Here is a 19,055-nt window from a genome sequence, read left to right on the forward strand (position 1 = left end):
TCTAACTGCACAGTGATCTCACAGGATTCATTGCACTGAATTCTGCTGGTAGACTGAGGGTATGTTGTAAGACAGGAGGTTAGAATGGACCTCATAGCAGCTGGGAGCCAGAAGGCAGTAGTAATGTAAGCAGGAGAGAGGCATGGCCTAGGCACATGTCTTGGAGCCAGGAACTCCTGGGTGCTAATTCCCACTTGGACAATGACTCTGTAATTGGGGGAAAATCCTAATTTCCTTCTTTGACAAGGTTACTGATAGGGGGAACGCAGGAGATGGGATATAGCTTGATTTTAGTAAGGCTTTTGACACAGTCTCACATGACATTCTCATAAGCAAACATGGTCTAGATTAAATTACTAAAAGGTGGGTGCCAAACTGGTTGAAAGACCATACTCAAAAGGTATTTATCAATGGTTCGCTGTCCAACTGGGAGGCTGTATCTAGTGGGGTCCCACAGGAGTCTGTCCTGGGTTCAGTACCATTCAGTATTTTCATTAATGACTTGGATAATGGAGAATATGCTTCTAAAACTTGCGGATGCCACAAAGCTAGGAGGATTTGCAAACATAGTGGAAGACAGGCTTAGAATTCAAAATGACTTTGACAACGTGGAGAATTGGTCTGAACGCAACAAGAAGAAATTCAATAAAGACAATGCAAAATGCTATACTCAGGATGGAAAAATCAACTGCACAGCAGTAAAACAGGGAGTAACTGGCTAGGTGGCACTACTGCTGAGAAGGATCTGGGGGTCAGAGTGGGTCACAAATTGAATATGAGCCAACAATGTGGTGCAGCAGCGAATATCGTTCTAGGCTGCATTAACAGGAGTGTCGTATGAAGACACAGGAGGTAATTGTCCCGCTCTACTTGGCATTGATGAGGCCTCAGCTGGAGTACAATGTCCAATTCTGGGTACACACTTTAAGAAGAGGTGGACAAATTGGACACAGTCCAGAGGAGAGCAACAAATATGCTGAAAGGTTTAGAAAACCTGACTGATGAGAAAAGGGTTTAAAAGAACTGGGCATGTTTAGTCTTGAGAAAAGAAGATGGGGAGAGGGGGTCTGATAGTCTGTAAATATGTTAAGGGCTTTTATAAAGAGGACAGTGATCAATTGTTCTCCATGGCAACTAAAGGTAAGACACGAAGTAATCAGCTTAATCTGCAGCAAAGACAATTTCTGTTAGATATTTGGAAAAAGCTTCTAACTACAAGAGTATTTAACCTCTGGAATAGGCTTCCAAGAGAGGTTGTGGAATTCCCATCTTTGAACGTTTTTAAGGACAGGTTAGACAAACACCTGTCAAGGATGGTCTAGGTATACTTGGTCCTTCATCAGTGCAGGGACCTGGACTAGAATCAGTATTTCTCAGCGCTGGGTCCATGGACCAGCATTGGTCCTGTAGCTCTCCCTGACAGTTTAGGAAGGCAGCAATCCGGTCCCTGATATCAAAAGGTTGAGAAACACTGGTTTAGATGACCTCTCAAGGTCTCTTCCAGCTCTAATATCTATGAGTCTATGAAGTCACTTAGCTTCCCTGTGCCCCAGTTAGTGAAACTGGGGTGCTGATACCCCCTCACAGTGGGGGCATGAGGCTTAATGAGCTATTTGGACAGCACTTTGACAATGGAAAGTGCTAGTTATCATAAGGACATTTAGGATCAATGGGACTACTTGCAAATTCAGGTACCACTCAGCATGAATAGGGGTGGCACAATCTGGCCCTCAGAGTAAAGTCCTGGCTAAGCAATAACCGTGAGTTGGAGGATGGTAGTGGGAACGTAACAGTTAACATATATTGGATGGGTGGAGACATCAAGAGGGGGAGAGGAGTTAATTAGGATAATGCAAGGAAGGTTAAACTAGGAGGAATGGCATGAAACTGGGATTCAAAATGGAGGTGAATATCAGGGAAACTTTGAGTTGGTGGGAGGTATTAGACAGTAAAACAGTCTCCCGAGGGAAGAACTTGGAGCCCCATCACTTCTGGGACATTTCAGTCTAGATGGTTGTCAAAATATTAGCAATGTACAATAGGGAATGATTCAGCAGTGGCCCCTGAAAGAGACAAGATCACTAACCTGGTCTTTTCCCTGTCTGCTTTCTTGTGTCTCCTCATTTCCTCATGTGTATCACCTCCAGGCCTAGCACATCCCAGCATTTGAGTCATATTTTTACATTCCTAGCAGCAGAAATGTAGGCGGGGAAATAATCCCAGGCCATACCTTTTGATAGGGAAGGGGGCGGATCTGGGCAGACATCAGTCTTCTTCAAAGATGGCTCCAGGCAGTTCATTTCCTATCAGTGGGGAAGCTCACCAGGGTGTATCTGAGGCAAACAGAAGTGTGTGCATTAAAATGAAAGTAAATTAGGTCTGAATAAGATTAATAGGGATTTAATTGAACTGTGCGAACAGAGACTTCGGTCATGAGCTACTTATTAGCCAGCCTCAAGGGATTGTGCTACTTGTACTGGAGAAGTACAAGGATGTATTGTTGGTGTAATACCTGCATTCAAAGGGACAGCAACCGCTGCAGCTCTCAAATGAGGGGAGGAAGCTAGGATGGATTTGCTCTAATACAACCAAATGGCAAATAAAAAACAATCCCAACTCACAAATGTATTTCTACAAAACACAGACCTGCCCGATGGAGTGAAAGGAACTCAGCAACCACAATTAACTGAGGGCATCCAGCTGCCACTTCCTGGGCTTTGGGCTGCCAGGACACTCTGGTGCTGACTAGGGCTCTGCGCAGAGATCAATATTGGGATTCAGGCTTTTGGACCAATATTCCTATCTGAAGGCAGGCTCTAAAAGTTTCCTTTACATAAAACAACAGTGACTTAGTCAGGTCTTCAGCTCTCTTTGGGAGGGTAACGACAAACCCACCACAAGGAAAGACTTCAGGGATTAAAGGATTTACCACATAAATGCAGTTGTTCTTTGTACCCTTTCTCTTAGCTTTTCTGCTGCGGATTTGAACGGTGATGGTCACCAGAACCTTGCCTGAACTACCTATTTCCATTCAACTCAATGAACCGCCATCAGCCAGTACTATACTTCAGCCACTATTAAACTGGTCTAGATTCAAACCAGGGACCTAGAGGCAAAAATCCCCATTATCAATCTACTCAGCCATCCGATCCCAGCCAGTATCATTAACAAGCAGTATTTCAATCATTACTACACCTTCCCTAGAGCTCTCAGAGCAAAAATATCCCATGAGACACAAATTAATTTAGTCATGGTATCGTTTCCTTTCTCGGGGGGAATGTATATTAAAGGACCGTTTGCCAGCTTTCAAAAGGAGCCCAACACAAACATCTACAGTACCTTACAGTATCAATTAACGAATTCCTTACAGGTGAGGGGATCTGAGCAGCTTTTTTCTAATAGTCAGACCATTCTTATGACGAACATTATTTATGCCCCTACCCACTCACTCCCAAATCAATGGCTATTTTCACACTGAATGCTCAAGAGAAGGCAGCAAAGTCTAAAAAGTCCGTCACTGCATTTTCCCAGTTATCTTTATTACATACACTGTTCAAGAGAAGTTAAAATACAACACATATCGTATTACTCATCTGTGAGCAGAGACTATATGTTTAGCTAATCAGAGGGCTGAACTACATTATCCTAAGGAATAGACTGGAACCTCATCTATTTTTAAAAAACAACCAACTAAATATTCACGATTCCTGTTTACCAAAGAGTGACTAAAATTCAGACTGGCAATAAAATGATGGGTTGACATGGAGGCCTGTCATTTCAGGGCAATGGCCATACAATCCCCATTAACTAGCATGCTATTTAGGATGCAACATAGCCTCTGCCTTTCCAGCTATGTGCATGTTACCACCAAATACTTTGTGCTTCTGTTATAACAAATCAAAAAATCCATCAAATCACAAGAAGCGGGACTGCTTCACTGGGCTAGGACACATGACCAGTGCTGATCTGTCCTCATTTTAAAAAGAATGGCAAACCCTAACTGCACCTACACTGGGACAGCAACAATTATTTTCATTCCCTTGGAGTCTCTGGGCAGGAATATGGAGCAAAACAAGGAACTCGTGGCCTACAAAGATCACTGTTCTCTATCATCTGTTTCATAACATTTCTTTGCTGCATCGAGAGATCATTCTAGCTCTGGAGTTGGGGTAGAGGGTGGGTGGGGTCTTCTTTTGTCTATTAGTGTTTCATTCGGTACTCTGTTGAAAACTGTCTGTAGAACAAATGAAGAGTGAATTCACAGATGGATTCTCCAAGTCAGGTTTTAACCACCACTAATGTGCTTCCAGCAACCAATGACAGTGACATTCTGTGTAAGCAGGGAGGCAGAGCATCTGGGACAGTACCTACAGCACAGCTGAGACGTGATCAGAAGTTTGAGTCAGACCCCTCTGAGTCCAAAAAAACCCCAGAAACACAAAAAGGAACAGATGGTTCAGTCTCTCTCTTCAGCAGTAATTCAGCAGGTAATTTGTAGAAGTGCAAACATATTGTTTTGCTTACATTGTAGACCAAATGCAGTGTAATATCTGATACCCACTCACAGGCATCAGTCCTGCAACTGGATCCATCCTGTGTCCATTAGTAAGATGCAGTAAGATGCAGCATAGTGGCAGGGATCTGCCCAGGTGGATCTGACTGCAGGACTGAGGCATTAATCAGTAGAACACTTTCCTTCAGAGCAGATCCTAGTGCTGCTCTGAATTCTGAGTGCATTTAAGCAGTGGTTCTCATACTAATGACCCACTAGTGATCAAACAAGCTGGCATGTGAGCTCTCATCAGGGGGTATGCTGCCCTATTGAGGCTCTGCTGCTGTATCACCATGTATGTTTCTAATCCTTTCCAGCCACATTTAAATCTAACATTAGGTCTCTGGCCTCAAAGTGAGAGCCTGGAGGTGCATGGCTATACAGCAACAGACATCATCATCTGTGCTGTGTTTCATAGCGAGCTTATTGTCCTGTGGATTTTGCATTGCCTCCTTTCCCCAGGGCAGGATAATAGCTGACTTCAGAAGGAGTTCAGTGAGAGGAGACACAGGGTACCATGCTAGGCAAAGCTGCATGCTCACCCAAAATTTGCCTAAGAGCATTATAGATGGGAGGTCTGATAGAATGATTTCCATGCTTTGCTAGCAGCAGAACGTGGTACATAGAGTTTCTGTTTGTTGTGGGCAGACAGTCTGCAAAACTCCTAACCTCTCTGCTGCTGCTTCCTATAATGGAACATCTCTGTATTTTTAAGAGCCCAGTAATCACCTAGTCCTTGCATTTTTTCAGCCCTTCTGACCACAGAAAGTTGAGGTTTCCATATTTTTTTCTTTCAGGTTGGAAGCAGAGGGGAAAGGTGTTTCCATGACTAGAGTGGCTGAAGAAAGCAGTCCCAGAGTGGTAGCGATAGGGGCAAGTGAAAGCCCTGAACTGGGCGACTCTGGACTCAGGGTAGTTATTACCTAAGGAGAATTTTTTTTTTAAAACGTAACAAAGCCATTACTACTAAGCCATAAAATGCAGTGATGTATTTTAGATGTAACAACAATACAAGTGAATACAAAGCTGGGTGGTGTGATGTCCTTGATCCATTGGCCTTTAAAAGAATGACGTAGAAAAAGGTATCCTCAGTGGCACAACACATGGCCCCCATTCCATGCCTTCACTTCACATCCCAGCCAGCATGGAGGAGATGCAAGTGTAAGCTTTCCCTCCCCATTGGAGGTGAGATGATCCATGCTGACTAGGACAGTTAAATTAACCATCTGGCTGTGTGCAGTCCACTTGTCTTTAATGCTCCTTTACAATGCTCCTTTTATCTCTTCTTCTTGGTTTCCTTCTTGGGTTTCTTGCTCAGCTGCGGAGCAGCCACCTTCGGCTTCTTCACCACCTCTGAACTTTTAGACTCAAAATTGTCAGAGTCCTACAACAGTCAATTAAGAAAGGAACAGTCAGTAATGTTTTCAGGCATGAGATTTGTATTTCACATCTCATCCCAGTTCAGAATCTGAGTATCTATACCAAAAGGAGCAAGCAACTAATGTAAGGCCTTGTCAACACACACATCGCACCCGTTGGTTTAAACCTAGTCACATCGGTTTAAACATGCAGTCTGTAAATTACTGATGCAAGCTAACCCCTTGTTATCCAGATTTAATTTGATTTAGGAGTATCTATCTTGTTTCTTACACTGGTTTAAAATCATACACTGTTACTGATGCAACTCTGGGTATAGACCAGACTTCAGAAGCCAAGCAGAACCACATTCCATTACCAGTGAATTTGTTACGCCCTTTAGGGAAGACTCCGAGGAGGAAGAACAAAAGGTACCTGTGATGGAGGGCAGGAAACAGAGAAGTGAAAATAAAAAAAATTCCAAATGGGAAGAACAGAAAAAGAATTCTGAAATCAGCTGAACATGTGCTGAAACATTCAACAGGGATTTTGCAAAAAGAAAAACATCATCATGCATCAGACAACCCCCACTCCTCCAAAAAAACAAAAACAAACCAACAGCAGGAATTTAAAGCTCAGAGTTTGTAATCAAGCCCCCAGATCTAGGAGAGAAGTTAGAGACAAAGCTCTCTTCACCTGGACTAAGAAGAATAGCTTAGAGACATCCCAATCTCTTCCTTCAAGGGAGATGATAGATAACATTTCTATTATGGGAACCAAACTCTAGTCATCTTGGAAAAATGCAAGGGAGCAGAGCCAGTCTCATCCCAGAAGGCACACACATGCAGATTGCCTCGTTTCATTAGATGAGTTTGGACATAAATATTGCTTATGCTTCTACGTTTCTATCAATCAATATGTGCCAACTGGAAAAGGACACACAAAAATGGCAGAGAAAGATGTGTTAGTTTTAAGCTTCCAAGAGAGAGTTACAGATAATGCAAGGGGAGGGGAGTAGCTGACAGTATCCTTTTAATCAATGAGCTTGGTTCAAATGTTTCTCAAGTTTCAATGAGCTTGGTTCAAATGGTTCTTAAGTTGCTGCGCTAATTCTATCCATATCTGTGTGGCCTTCCAAGGGAGGAGTCTTGGCTGGCTTGCTGAAGGATGTAATCTGTGCATGGGGAGCTGGGAAACAGTACAGCAATACTGTGGAGAAATAGAGCACTATGCAGCTCCTATTCAGGGACACAGAGTTCACCGCTGCCATACGATGATCACTGCTGCCTTCTAATGTTCAAAGCAAGGTAGTCTTCAAAGCCTGAAGCCTCCTCAAGTGCGGGAGGCTGTTCTGAATTCTACACAGACTCAAGCAGTTGGTGTCACTCCCATGACCAGAAGACATCTATTCTTGTTTATTAGCTTGTAAATTGACCATATGGGACTTGTCTGCAGCTTCTCTAAGAGGGCAGCATATGTGTGTTGAAAATTTAACCACAGCATGTGCACACCAAGGGATGGTTCCTTAAGCATTACAACCTCATTCAGTGCCTGGCTTTCAGCTCCTTATGACAAAGTGTGAACTCTCCTTATTGTTCACTTTCAAAGTTCAGGCCATTAAACGTTCCCCCCCAAACATACAGGATCAAGAAAATGAAAGAAACCACATCTCCCTTCAAGATGCAGCTCGCTCTCACACACACACAAACACACCTTGAGCAGGTTCGGCATCTTCCATCTTAGAAATATATCTAAAGATACTTTACATTCAATGCATTATTGCGGCGTTCCAGGCTTCAGACACACGAAGTAGAGTTAATATTGTGATAAAGATACCCCTCATCCTTTCACAACAAGAATCAGATTTTCTAAACCAGGGGTTGGCAACCTTTGAGAAGTGGTGTGCCAAGTCTTCATTTATTTACTGTAATTTAAGGTTTTGCATGCCAGGGGCCGGCGGCTGGAACCCCAGACTGGCAGTGGGCTGAGCGGGGCCGGCAGATGGAACCCCAGACCGGCAGTGGGGGCAGCAGACAGAACCCCAGATCGGCAGCAGACTGAGCTGCTCAGCCTGCTGCCAACTCGGGGTTCCGTCCATCCAGGCTGGCAGTGGGCTGAGTGAGGCCGGCGGCCGGGACCCCAGCTGGCAGCAGAGTGCCACTAAAAATCAGCTCGCATGCCACCTTTGGCACACGTGCTGCAGGTTGCCAACCCCTGTTCTAAACAAATCTATTACCAGCAGTAAAGAGAACAAAACTTCCCAAGTTAAGTTGTTCCTGTAAATACTGGCCTCCACCCTACACATCAAGACAAATACATATATATAAAATCACTATGTATTGGGTCTGATTGCCATCAGGAAAAGTTGGTGTAACGACTAAAGACCCTACAAATACATGGGTTACCAAGTGCATTTGAATCTTGTTCTATCAGAACAGCCAGTTGGACTTCGATCACTCCAGTTTAGCCCATATTTTACATTTTAACTCCATCTCACGTTTGCTTTGTGCCCTGTAGTTTACATTATCATCCCCCACTTGTGCGGACTACAGCCAGGTGGCCTTCCACATGTCTGCACAGAGGTGGGAGTCAGTCCTGAGAGCTGTATTGCTGGTGCCAGCAAACACCGGGAAATTCAGCTGTATCACATGCAGCGCTACCCTTTATCAAGGATTATGAAAAGGCAGACTCTACCGAGGGTACGCCTTGATTGGCTTCTTGACCAACAGGGTAAAGAATGGACAAGACCAATACTAACATGGCAATGTAGATTTGAGACTGAAGTCACTCCTTTGTCTGTGTGCTGGAAGAAACTGGGAGCAATGCAGAGGCAAGGACACTTAGCCCACATGAAAAGTGCTGCTCCCTTGTGCTGATGCTCAGAGAAGCCCTGGCAGGCTCAGCTGTTCCCACCTTCTGTGGCTGGGGAGTGGGTTGCAGTGACGTGGGACTGTTAAGGCGGAAGAGAGGGAAAGAGATCCTCGCAGAAAAGACAGGAAATACACTGAACTACAGAATTACTGATCAACCATTAGGTTCTGGCTACCACCACTCGATTGTGCCCACTCATGCTGGCACTGCAGAGAGCAACTTACTGTCTTATGGGACTTTGAAATTGGGAGGATTATGGCCAGGACGCAGATCAGCTGGAAAATGGCTCCAAAAAAGAGTCCATAGCGCAGCAGGTTCTCCATGAATGTGGGCTCTGGGACTTCAGGGGGAGAGAAATCCAGCTCGGCAGCCATGGCAGAAGCTCCTTCCTCCTTCATGAACACTCTCAAGAAGTCAGTTTCTACAGTAAAATAATGACAGAAGATTGTTTATTTTGAGGCATAGTTTCTAGAATTCAGTCAATTTTATTTTCCATTAAAAAACAACCTCACAGAATAAATGATGCTGGTGCCTCTAAAGGCGTTGTCATGCTTCAGAGTCAATAACAAGGAGGGGACTGAAACTCACACTTCAGACGCCTTAATCTTTTGCAAGCTGCTGACTAGAATAGCCTTCTGATGACCAGAATAGCTTGCTTATGGGTGGGAGGAGGCTAAACAAATTGCCACGTATGTGCTGGCCATACAGTGATAGCGGGAAAGCAATGAGCAAGTATATATTTACCCCTGAAATGGAACATGTGATTGGACATTTATTACTACTTACATTTTGCATCTCAGGAGAGCGTGCAGGTCTCAACCATGAACACAGCCCCATTGTACTAGACACTGTACATACACATAGCAAAACAGTCCATGCCCTGAAAAGCGTACTAGCTAAATAGACAACACAGAGTATTATTATCCCCATTTGACAGATAGGCCCTGATCCAGCAAAGCACTTAACATGTGAGTTGACCCATAAAGTCAGTGGGACTACTCACATGCTTAAGTGCTTGGCTGAACTGAGACCTCTGTGACTTGTCCAAGGTCACACAGGAAGATTGTGGTGGAGATGGGAATCGATCTCCTGAATCCCAGCTGGGTGCTTAAACCACAAGACCATTCTTCCTCTCCTTCTTAAATTTTATTCCAAATCATTTGCTAATGGAGAAGCCTATTCATTTTGTGAATCAGGGAAACAGCTTTCTATAATAATGATTAAGTCTCTTGCCAGAATTGCTTGATAAATTCAGAGGCTGCACCTGCCATGGTAGTCACAAGAGTGAAGCTTAAGTGATATGAGATGCTATCAGCACCCTGAGAGGCATGCTCACAGTTTTCCTATTTCTACTCGGCAGAGCTGATTTAACAAGACATCCCGTTATGCTGACATACAACATTAAAGGGGCAAGGTCAACTTAAAAGGTTCCCATGTCCATAGACATGTGCAGGATCAGGGTCTAAAACAGCAGGACCGGTGATTTATTGACTTGTGCACACAACATTTTCCTGTCCCCAATGTTAAGGCAGTTTGTTTGCGGGATTTTGCTATAGGTGTGTTTCAGTTAGATAGTTATCCCCAAAGCAACCTCTGTGTTTGTCTGACTGGGAGAGATATGACAAAAGAGTAAATGGCTTCTTTAAACTCTGTTTAAAATACAAGAGGCCAGTCCTTCAACTGGCTCTGCCCTCAGAGCAGGGCTGATGGGGCTCTACACAGGCACCTATGCAGATCCAAATGCAGGACTAAGTCCAAGGTGGTGTCAAGCAAGCATGCTCAGAAGTAATTTTTTTCAACTTTCTTATTTTAAAATCTCCACCCAAACCAAGCAAAGTCAGCAATTCTTAGTGAAGAACTGAAGCAGGGAAAATTTTAAACTTCAGTTATTTTGTTATCTGGCTTTGTTTAAAAAAGAAAAAAGAAGTTAGAACTTTTTTTTTTTTTTAAAGATTGTATTCCCTGCCCTCATCCTTCTCATCAAATTGAAAGGATTTTTGCTCAAGCTTTCAACAAACAACAATAACTTTTTTTATTTTTAAACACACTTCCACTAACCCCCACTGATACGTCAACCTCCCAAAAATATATGTGCAAAAATAAACCAAAAAACGGAACTGATACATACAGTGTGAAAATAGAGAACTTCTGATCTCATACAGCACAAATCTCCCTTCCATCCCTACTTATCTATTTCATATCTCATTGTGGCTTAGGGAAGTTTTCTAAAAATTTCCCCGGGGTGTTAGCGGCATCAGGAGCCCGAGTGTAGAAATCGTATCAGCTGCCACCACCATTTTAAGCACTGTGCCACTAGATTTGCTCACAGCAAATCTAATTTATACAGTTAAAAAAATAAAAAAAATAAAAAAAAATCCCACCACAAAAAAGTTTTCTAGTGTAGATAAGGCTCCTGCATCTAACATAAAGCCCAAACCTGCAAACATTTACGTTTACACATGCATTTAACTTTACACACATTAGTACTCGCAGAGGGTCTAAGTTAAATACACGTATAAGTCTTTGCAGGATCAGGGCCTTACTGCTTGGCAGAACGCTTCCAGCCCTTTGTCTTCACTGCAAAAAAAGGTTTCAGAGTAACAGCCGTGTTAGTCTGTATTCGCAAAAAGAAAAGGAGTACTTGTGGCACCTTAGAGACTAACCAATTTATTTGAGCATGAGCTTTCGTGAGCTACAGCTCACTTCATCGGATGCATCCGATGAAGTGAGCTGTAGCTCACGAAAGCTCATGCTCAAATAAATTGGTTAGTCTCTAAGGTGCCACAAGTACTCCTTTTCTTTTTACTGCAAAAAAAGTGAGTCTTTACACCAAATGTAAAGCCTTTACTTTACACCAAGTCTTTACCTCAGTGTAAAATCCTAGTGAAGACAAGGCACAGGTAGTTTTTATCTCAAAACGCTAGTCAAGCTAAACCCAAGCGAGCAGTGGGGTTGACTTCAACTAGCTACATCAAGTAGCTACATCAAGGTAAAAACTAGCTGTGCCTTGTCTCATAAGAACGGCCATACCGGTCAGACCAAAGGTCCATCTAGCCCAGTATCCTGTCTTCAGACATTGGCCAATGCCAGGTGCCCCAGAGGGAATGAACAGAACAGGTCATCATCAAGCGATCCACTCCCTGTTGCCCATTCTCATCCTCTGGCAAACAGAGGCTAGGGACACCATCCCTGCCCATCCTGGCTAATAGCCATTGATGGACTTATCCTCCATGAACTTGTCTCCACTAGGATTTTACATCAAGCTAGCTATCTCAATGTAAAAACACACTATTTTTGGAGAAGCGAAGACATAGGCACAGAGTTGTAACCCTGAAGCTAACAAGGAACTAGTCACAGTAGTGGATACCATGGGCTTAATCTGGCACCCACTGAAGTCAATGGAAGGTGTAACAATTGACTTCACTGAGTGCAGGATCAGGCCCTGTGCCCAGTGGTTAACAGTTTTCAGGATCAGGGCCACAGGTTATAAGCTCTACAGAGGAGGGAATGAATTTGACTGTCATTTTATGATGTTTGTACAGTGCCTAAAATAAGGGGGAGGAGGACAATCCCTCATTTGGGGCCTACCACAATATAGCTATACAGCGACGCACACCCAAACCACTCAGAAACAATGCATCATAAATCCATCTATGGGTAAAGACAAAGAATGACAGTGTCAGAGCAAAAGGTGAATGTTTCCAGTGATCTGGCCAGATCTGGGTATCTGAAGCTAGTCAGTAGGCCCCTCAATAGAAACAGCCTGAATTTCAAGGGTGTTGGGAGCCAGCAGCTTCCATTGGCTTCCATGGGATTTCAAGGTGCTCCGCTCTTCTGAAAATGAGACCACTTCTATTTACAGCTATGGGTTTAGGAGCCTAACTTTAGGTACCCATGTTTGACAGTTTTGGCCTGGGACTTTAATGGAAACAGCTAAGCAGCCTTATAGCTGAGTGACATCCTTCACGTTCAGGGTGTCTATTCAGTCTTTGATAAAGTCGGTTAAGAGGACACCTGGTCCCAGGCAGATTATAAAGAAGAAATGAAGCAAGGGGATTCATTTGGTGCATGTTTTCAATTGTGAGCCATGCACGGGGTGGGCGGGAGGATTCCCATTAACCTAATGAGACTTCTCCTGTCTATAATAAACAAAGGGGAGACATTTTCCATTCCCCCAATCCCTACTTTAAAAACAAAAATCACTTCCTGATTTAGCTGTGGTGACTCAGACCCCTTCCTTATTCCGTTCTCCTGCCAGGCACAGTGCTCTCCTCTGCACCCCCAGCTGCACAAAAACCTTTCTGAGCATCCTGAGTTTGTATCTCACCCTCCCAACCTGTCCTGAGCACCCCCACCATCCCTACACTGATCCTCTGACCCCTGTCCCATCCTCTGAGCCCCCCATTCCTACCCTGATCCTCTGACCCCCATCCCATCCTCTGAGCCCTCCTCATCCCTACCCTGATCCTCTGACCCCCGTCCCATCCTCTGAGCCCCCCTCATCCCTACCCTGATCCTCTGACCCCCGTCTCATCCTCTGAGCCCCCCTCATCCCCACCCCGATCCTCTGAGCCCATCCCATCCTCTCAGCCCCCTCATCCCCACCCCGATCCTCTGAGCCCATCCCATCCTCTGAGCCCCCCTCATCCCTACCCTGATCCTCTGAGCCCCCCCATTCCTACCCCGACCCTCTGAGCCCCCCCATTCCTACCCCGACCCTCTGAGCCCCGTCCCATCCTCCGAGCCCCCTTCATCCCTACCCTGATCCTCTAAGCCCCCTCATCCCTACCCGATCCTCTGAGCCCCCCCTCATCCCCACCCCGATCCTCTGACCCCCGCCCCATCCTCTGAGCCCCCCCTCATCCCCACCCCGATCCTGACCCCCGCCCCATCCTCTGAGCCCCCCATCATCCCCACCCCGATCCTCTGACCCCCGCCCCATCCTCTGAGCCCCCCCTCATCCCCACCCCGATCCTCTGAGCCCCCGTCCCATCCTCTGAGCCCCCCCTCATCCCTACCCTGATCCTCTGACCCCCGTCCCATCCTCTGAGCCCCCCCTCATCCCCACCCCGATCCTCTGAGCCCCCGTCCCATCCTCTGAGCCCCCTCCCCCGATCCTCCATCCCCGCGCCTCTCACCTCCCGCGCCAGCGGCCAGGCCTCGCCGCCCGGGAAGTGATTCCTCCCAGCGCCGCAGGAAGCGCTTCCTCCCTCCCCTCCCGTAGCAACCAGCTCCGGGCCGGCGTTGCTAGGGACCTCCCACACCCCGCCGCGAGCCTTGTTGGCGTTTAACCGCTTTGTGCCCCTGCAGCCCCCTGCGGGGAGCGGGGCCACGCGCTCAGCGCACAGACCCCGGCCGGTCCTTACCCCGGGCCCGGCGCTGCTCTGGCCGGACCGGCTCTGCAGGGTGGAGCTGGGCCCGTGCTGCCGCGCTCAGAGCCCGAGCCCCGGGTGTCACGTACAGGGGCCGGACTCAACTGGGGCCCCCGATCCTGCAGCCAGCCCCCCAGGGGCAAGGGCGGGGTTGTGTGCGCCAATGCTATTCCAAGAGCGGGCTGTTTTAAAATGAGATATTTGAGCCTGCTCTCTCCTCCACCCTTGTTCTGGCCCTCGACGTCCCGCAGACTCAGGCACTGTTGCAGGGGTGGCTCCTTTAAGTGGGGCTCGCCATCCCACTGCCCCCCATTCTCCACCTATCAGACTGGGGCAGGTGGAGCTCAGGGCTTCTGCCCTGTGGGGATGGGGGGGGTCATGAGGCTTCAGCCCCAGGGCAGGCACCTGCTGGGGCTCAGGGCTTCAGCAGAAGTGGGGCTGAAGCCCCAAACCCCAGCAGGCGCGCCCCGCATGGCTGAAGTCTCGAGCCGTGGCAGGTGCACCCAGCTCTCGAGCTTCTGCAGATTATCATATGTGACTCAGAGGGTGAGTAAGTTTGGCCACCCCTGTACTATGGTGACAAGGACACCAGAGAACCGGAATAGAACAAAGGGTTTAACTCTGTCCCATAAACATACTATGCGAAATCTAAGTGGGGTCCTAATTATCCCCCCCCTTCCCTTCATTTTGGGGTTATTTTTCTTTCTTCCTACTCCTAATTCCTGGTCCCTCCTTTTTCTTCCTTCTCATAGGTTTGCTCAGGTGATGCTGCCGCCTGTCTCCTTTAGATTTATCATCTCCACCCGATTGTTCCGCTTCTGCAATCCCTTATCTCACCCTCAAAATATTTAGCTGTCATTTAAGTTTATTTCTACTGTTTGCCTCAGTGGCCTCAGGCAATTTATTCCAGATGTGTCTTGTTCTGTATATAATCGGCACCCTGTTTAATGTTACTTTCCTGATTTTCAGAAAGCAGGTGGTTTTGGAAACCCCTTCTAGTCTGGCTCTGTCTTATATCAAACCCTTTCACAATTCTGAATACGCAGGTAAAGTCACTTTGAAGTCCCTCTCCTTCTTCACATTCAAATAGGACCACTATCTCAAGACTTCTCTTTTCAACCATGCATTCAGCCTGAACGCTGTACATTGGGGCCAGCTGTGGAGCAGTAACATCCAGAAGGGCATGTTTCCAAATACCAGGTCCAAAATAGCTTGTGATTCTGTTGTCTGTATTCAACAAACTGCCTAAGGAAGAAATCTTGTACAGTGCTGCCTCCTCAATCTACATGTTCCCCTCAAGATTGGTGCGTTATCTAAATATATATGAATAATTAACACAGGCCACCCTCCCATCTATAATCAATCACCTGACTTTTCCCTTTTCACAGGCTTCTTTTTACCTGTAATTTTCCTGAGCTTGTCTCCTTAAAGTGCTTTGGCACAACCATTATGAATTGCACATCAGTCTGCGCTGCGTCCAAGGAATCTCTCTGTCATTTAGCTGCCCAGATTCAGGGCCCAATCATGAAAGGAAAGGGGGGGGGAAAAACAACTTTTTCGCTTCTTTGTCACATATAAAAAGTCTGAAAGATTTTTCTTTTCCTCCCTATTTTTTACCTTTGAAATATCAGTAATGTCAAATCTAGTTTTCCTTGTTCTGGTTTTTTTTTTGCCTTCTGAGAACTCACTGACTATCTTAAATGGATGTGGGGAGTTTTCTGAGCCCTGTGAAGGGTCAGACAACTGAGTCTGTAATAAATGACTGCTTGTCAAGTGTTTTGAGTTCAATAGGTGTTAGTAAAAACAGGCAAATAAAAATCACTTCCTCCCTCATGTAACAGGTTTCACTTACTTGGTTTCTGAGATGTCATAGTCCTACTAGTTCTCTGGTTGTCCATAGAGATATCCATGTTAAAAAGGGTATATAGGACACCTGGATGTATAATGTGAAAAACATTCAGGAAAAAAACCCCTACCTTAGAAACAATTCTGGGAACTGCCATCACCCATGGCTGCTTACATTTAGAGTTGAACTGGGGAGGGCAGTGAGATCTGCCACTATTGGCCCAAAACACTGAATTAAAAAAATCGTCTCCGGGACCGAGAAATCCTTTTACCAATAATTCTGTGGCAATGGAGATCAAGGAATGTCCTGGCAAAGGTGGCCAGATGACATTCCTGACTGAGAAAAGACTCAGGGTCAGGTTGTTAGCTGGTGTAAAGATACCTAATCTATTGAATTCAATAGAGCTCTGCAGATTTACACCACCTGAGAATCTGGCCCTCAGAATCAGAAATTTCTGGCTAAAGGGAGCAAAATACACTATTGTTTGCTTATGTTCAGCCTGATGCAAACAGGTATTACAGGCAAAAGGTCTTTTTTCCAAAAAAGAATTCAACTAGATATTTTGAAATATCAAATGGAAGTCAACGTGACTCAGAAAACCAAAGTTTACCTTTCCAGGTCTTGCATTTATAACAAGAATTCGGACTCTGGATTTATATAATCCCTTTCATCCAAGGATTTGAAAGCCGCATAAAAACTAAAACTCACAACTAGATGATTATCCCAATTCTACCAGTGGAGAAACTCAGGCACAGGAACTTGTTTATTCAAGGCCTAAATCCCATTTTTAAAAGTGAGTTATGCCCACAGGACCCTACATCTCATTAAAAGTCAGTAGGACTTGGGCTCCTCAATACCTAAGAGCCAGCTCCTCAAAGATATTGACTCCCCCACTGATTTCAACTGGGAGTTAGACACCTAAATACCTTTGATTGAGGATCTGGGCCTAAGTCACTTTTGGAAATAGGATTTAGGCTCCTAAATTCACTTAGGTACTTCTAGAAACTTTAACCTGGATCTCCTGCCCTAACAATTTCCATGGGATCTTCATGTTCCCATATCAACTTAATACCATCAGAGCTCTCTCTGGTAACAGCATTTCAGATGCCTGTAGAGGGAGATCTCTGAGCAGAGGCAGCTATATACAGCTTCCACACTTTATACCAATGTCTGCTTCTCCCCCAGCATTTTGCCATGGCAAAATATCAAGACAACAGCTGCAGGTTTTGGAAAGGCCCCATCCACTCCGTAAGCTAGCAGCCTGACAACCACCAAACACTTCAGTAGAAACCCAGACATTGAATAGAACCCACCAACTGAAGTGTATTTTAAAAATATAGAAAAAGGAGGGCATTTATCAGATTGAATATACTGTGTGAATGATGGCTTAGCAAAGTCTTGGGAGATTTGAGAGGATTCTCGGTCCATAAACTTGACTTTTACTTTTCAGACACTTAAATAGCACCTTTCATCTGAGGCTCTCAAAGCACGGCTGCTACTCTGAAACCTTTCCAAAGGTGGGTATTCAGATCTGCATTTTTACAGATGGGGAAACTGAGGCACAACACAGTTATGCCAACATCTTGAAAAACAGCCTTTGATTTGGGAGGGGGCTCTATTTCTGGTTCCCTAGCCTGAGACCTTTGGGGCCTGATTTTTAAACAGGCTGAGTACCCACAGCTCCCATTGACTTTCAGTTTGTATATGAGGTTGTCAGTGCCTCTGAAAACCACGATCTGAGGCCTTTCAATCTGGGTTCCCAAAATCTGAGAAACACAAAATCAGAGGCCAGTTTTGAAAACATGGGCAAGGTTACAGAGCAAGAGGAGCTCAGATCTCCTAGCTCCCAGTCCAGTGCTGGACTATGACCTGTCAGCTTTTTGGAAAACTATCTCTCAAAATTGCAATAAGAATGAAAAAAGAAAAGGAGTGCTTGTGGTACCTTAGAGACTAACAAATTTATTTGAGCATAAGCTTTCGTGAGCTACATCTCATTTCATCGGCTGCATTCAGTGGAAAATACAGTGGGGAGATGAAGTGAGCTGTAGCTCACGAAAGCTTATGCTCAAATAAATTTGTTAGTCTCTAAGGTGCCACAAGTCCTCCTTTTCTTTTTGTGAATACAGACTATTACGGCTGCTATTCTGAGACCTGTCAATAAGAATGAAGAGTCAAGTACAATTCTTGATCATCTGAGAAGCATTGCCAGGACCTGAATTTTCTCTCCTTCCCTGAGGAGGAGTCATGCAATGCAATGCAATGCAGTCATTTTGAGAGGCTGAAATACAGAACTGACTGTAGAATACTGACATCTGCTGGCCAATGCTGGGGGCATTTCACCCACCTGCTGGTGAAACATTTCTGTGGTTCCATCAGAAAATAAACAGAACCAGACAGGCACAAGCGCTAAAAATGGCATCTTGCTCACACTGCCACATCAGGGCTCCTGACAGATTCACATCATGCAGGCTGGTGCCACTTGCTCTATTGTAGTCTAAGTGATATCTTAACTTGTGAAGATTAAGCAGGCTTTTAAATGTATGAGACAGTCCTTCATTTTGCTAGCCCCTTCTTTTACTTTTTGCATGCCACCAGTTTATTCTGTCTGGTTTTAATCTGATACATTGCTTCACATTCATGATTACAAACGCAAAGTATATGGCCAAGAGCTTGGCTGCTTCTCTTCCATGGTGACCCTTTTCTAAGGAGATTAGTTTCTTAAATAGTTGTATTCAGTGTGCTCCAACCCCAGATTCATCACAGGAAATATGCTGGTGTTCTAAGCATCAAATCTGGAGATTCCAAGGATCCACAGCCATCAAATCCTGGCCCTTTATCCTTCCAAAGTAGAGAAACGTCCAGTACAATTTACCAAGGATTTTTTTTAATTAAAAAAAATACATCCTGCTTGCTGTGCTTAGACATTACAGATTCTATGGCTCCTCTGGAAGAACAGAGGATGTTTCCCAATGGCCCTCACCAATATTTCTTTTCCCTCCTTTTGTTCTTGTGTGCTGGGTTGTTGCCATGTCCCGTCCCCCACCAAGAAGTGCCGCAT

At 45.2% G+C, this 19,055-nt stretch overlaps 1 protein-coding gene across 1 annotated transcript; it reads right to left on the reverse strand.

Moving 5' to 3' along the window:
- Positions 1 to 3,134: 3,134 nt before the first annotated feature.
- Positions 3,135 to 14,008, reverse strand: MANBAL (mannosidase beta like). The gene is made up of 3 exons (XM_074970194.1): positions 13,918 to 14,008; positions 9,004 to 9,200; positions 3,135 to 5,936 (listed from the first exon to the last, which is right to left on the reverse strand). The coding sequence occupies exons 2-3, from the start codon at positions 9,175 to 9,177 to the stop codon at positions 5,829 to 5,831; spliced, it is 282 nt and encodes a 93-aa protein (XP_074826295.1). The 5' UTR covers positions 9,178 to 9,200; positions 13,918 to 14,008; the 3' UTR covers positions 3,135 to 5,828.
- Between the last annotated feature and the right edge of the window lie 5,047 nt (positions 14,009 to 19,055).

The sequence above is a fragment of the Natator depressus genome, chromosome 13 (assembly GCF_965152275.1).
Source record: "Natator depressus isolate rNatDep1 chromosome 13, rNatDep2.hap1, whole genome shotgun sequence".
Taxonomy (NCBI): domain Eukaryota; kingdom Metazoa; phylum Chordata; order Testudines; family Cheloniidae; genus Natator; species Natator depressus.

Coding starts and splice junctions, on each gene's coding strand:
- MANBAL (XM_074970194.1), bottom strand. CDS start 9,177: ATGAAGGAGGAAGGAGCTTCTGCCATGGCTGCCGAGCTGGATTTCTCT. Junction 5,937..9,003: donor TTTCAAAGTCCCATAAGACA/GTAAGTTGCTCT, acceptor TGACTGTTGTAG/GACTCTGACAATTTTGAGTC.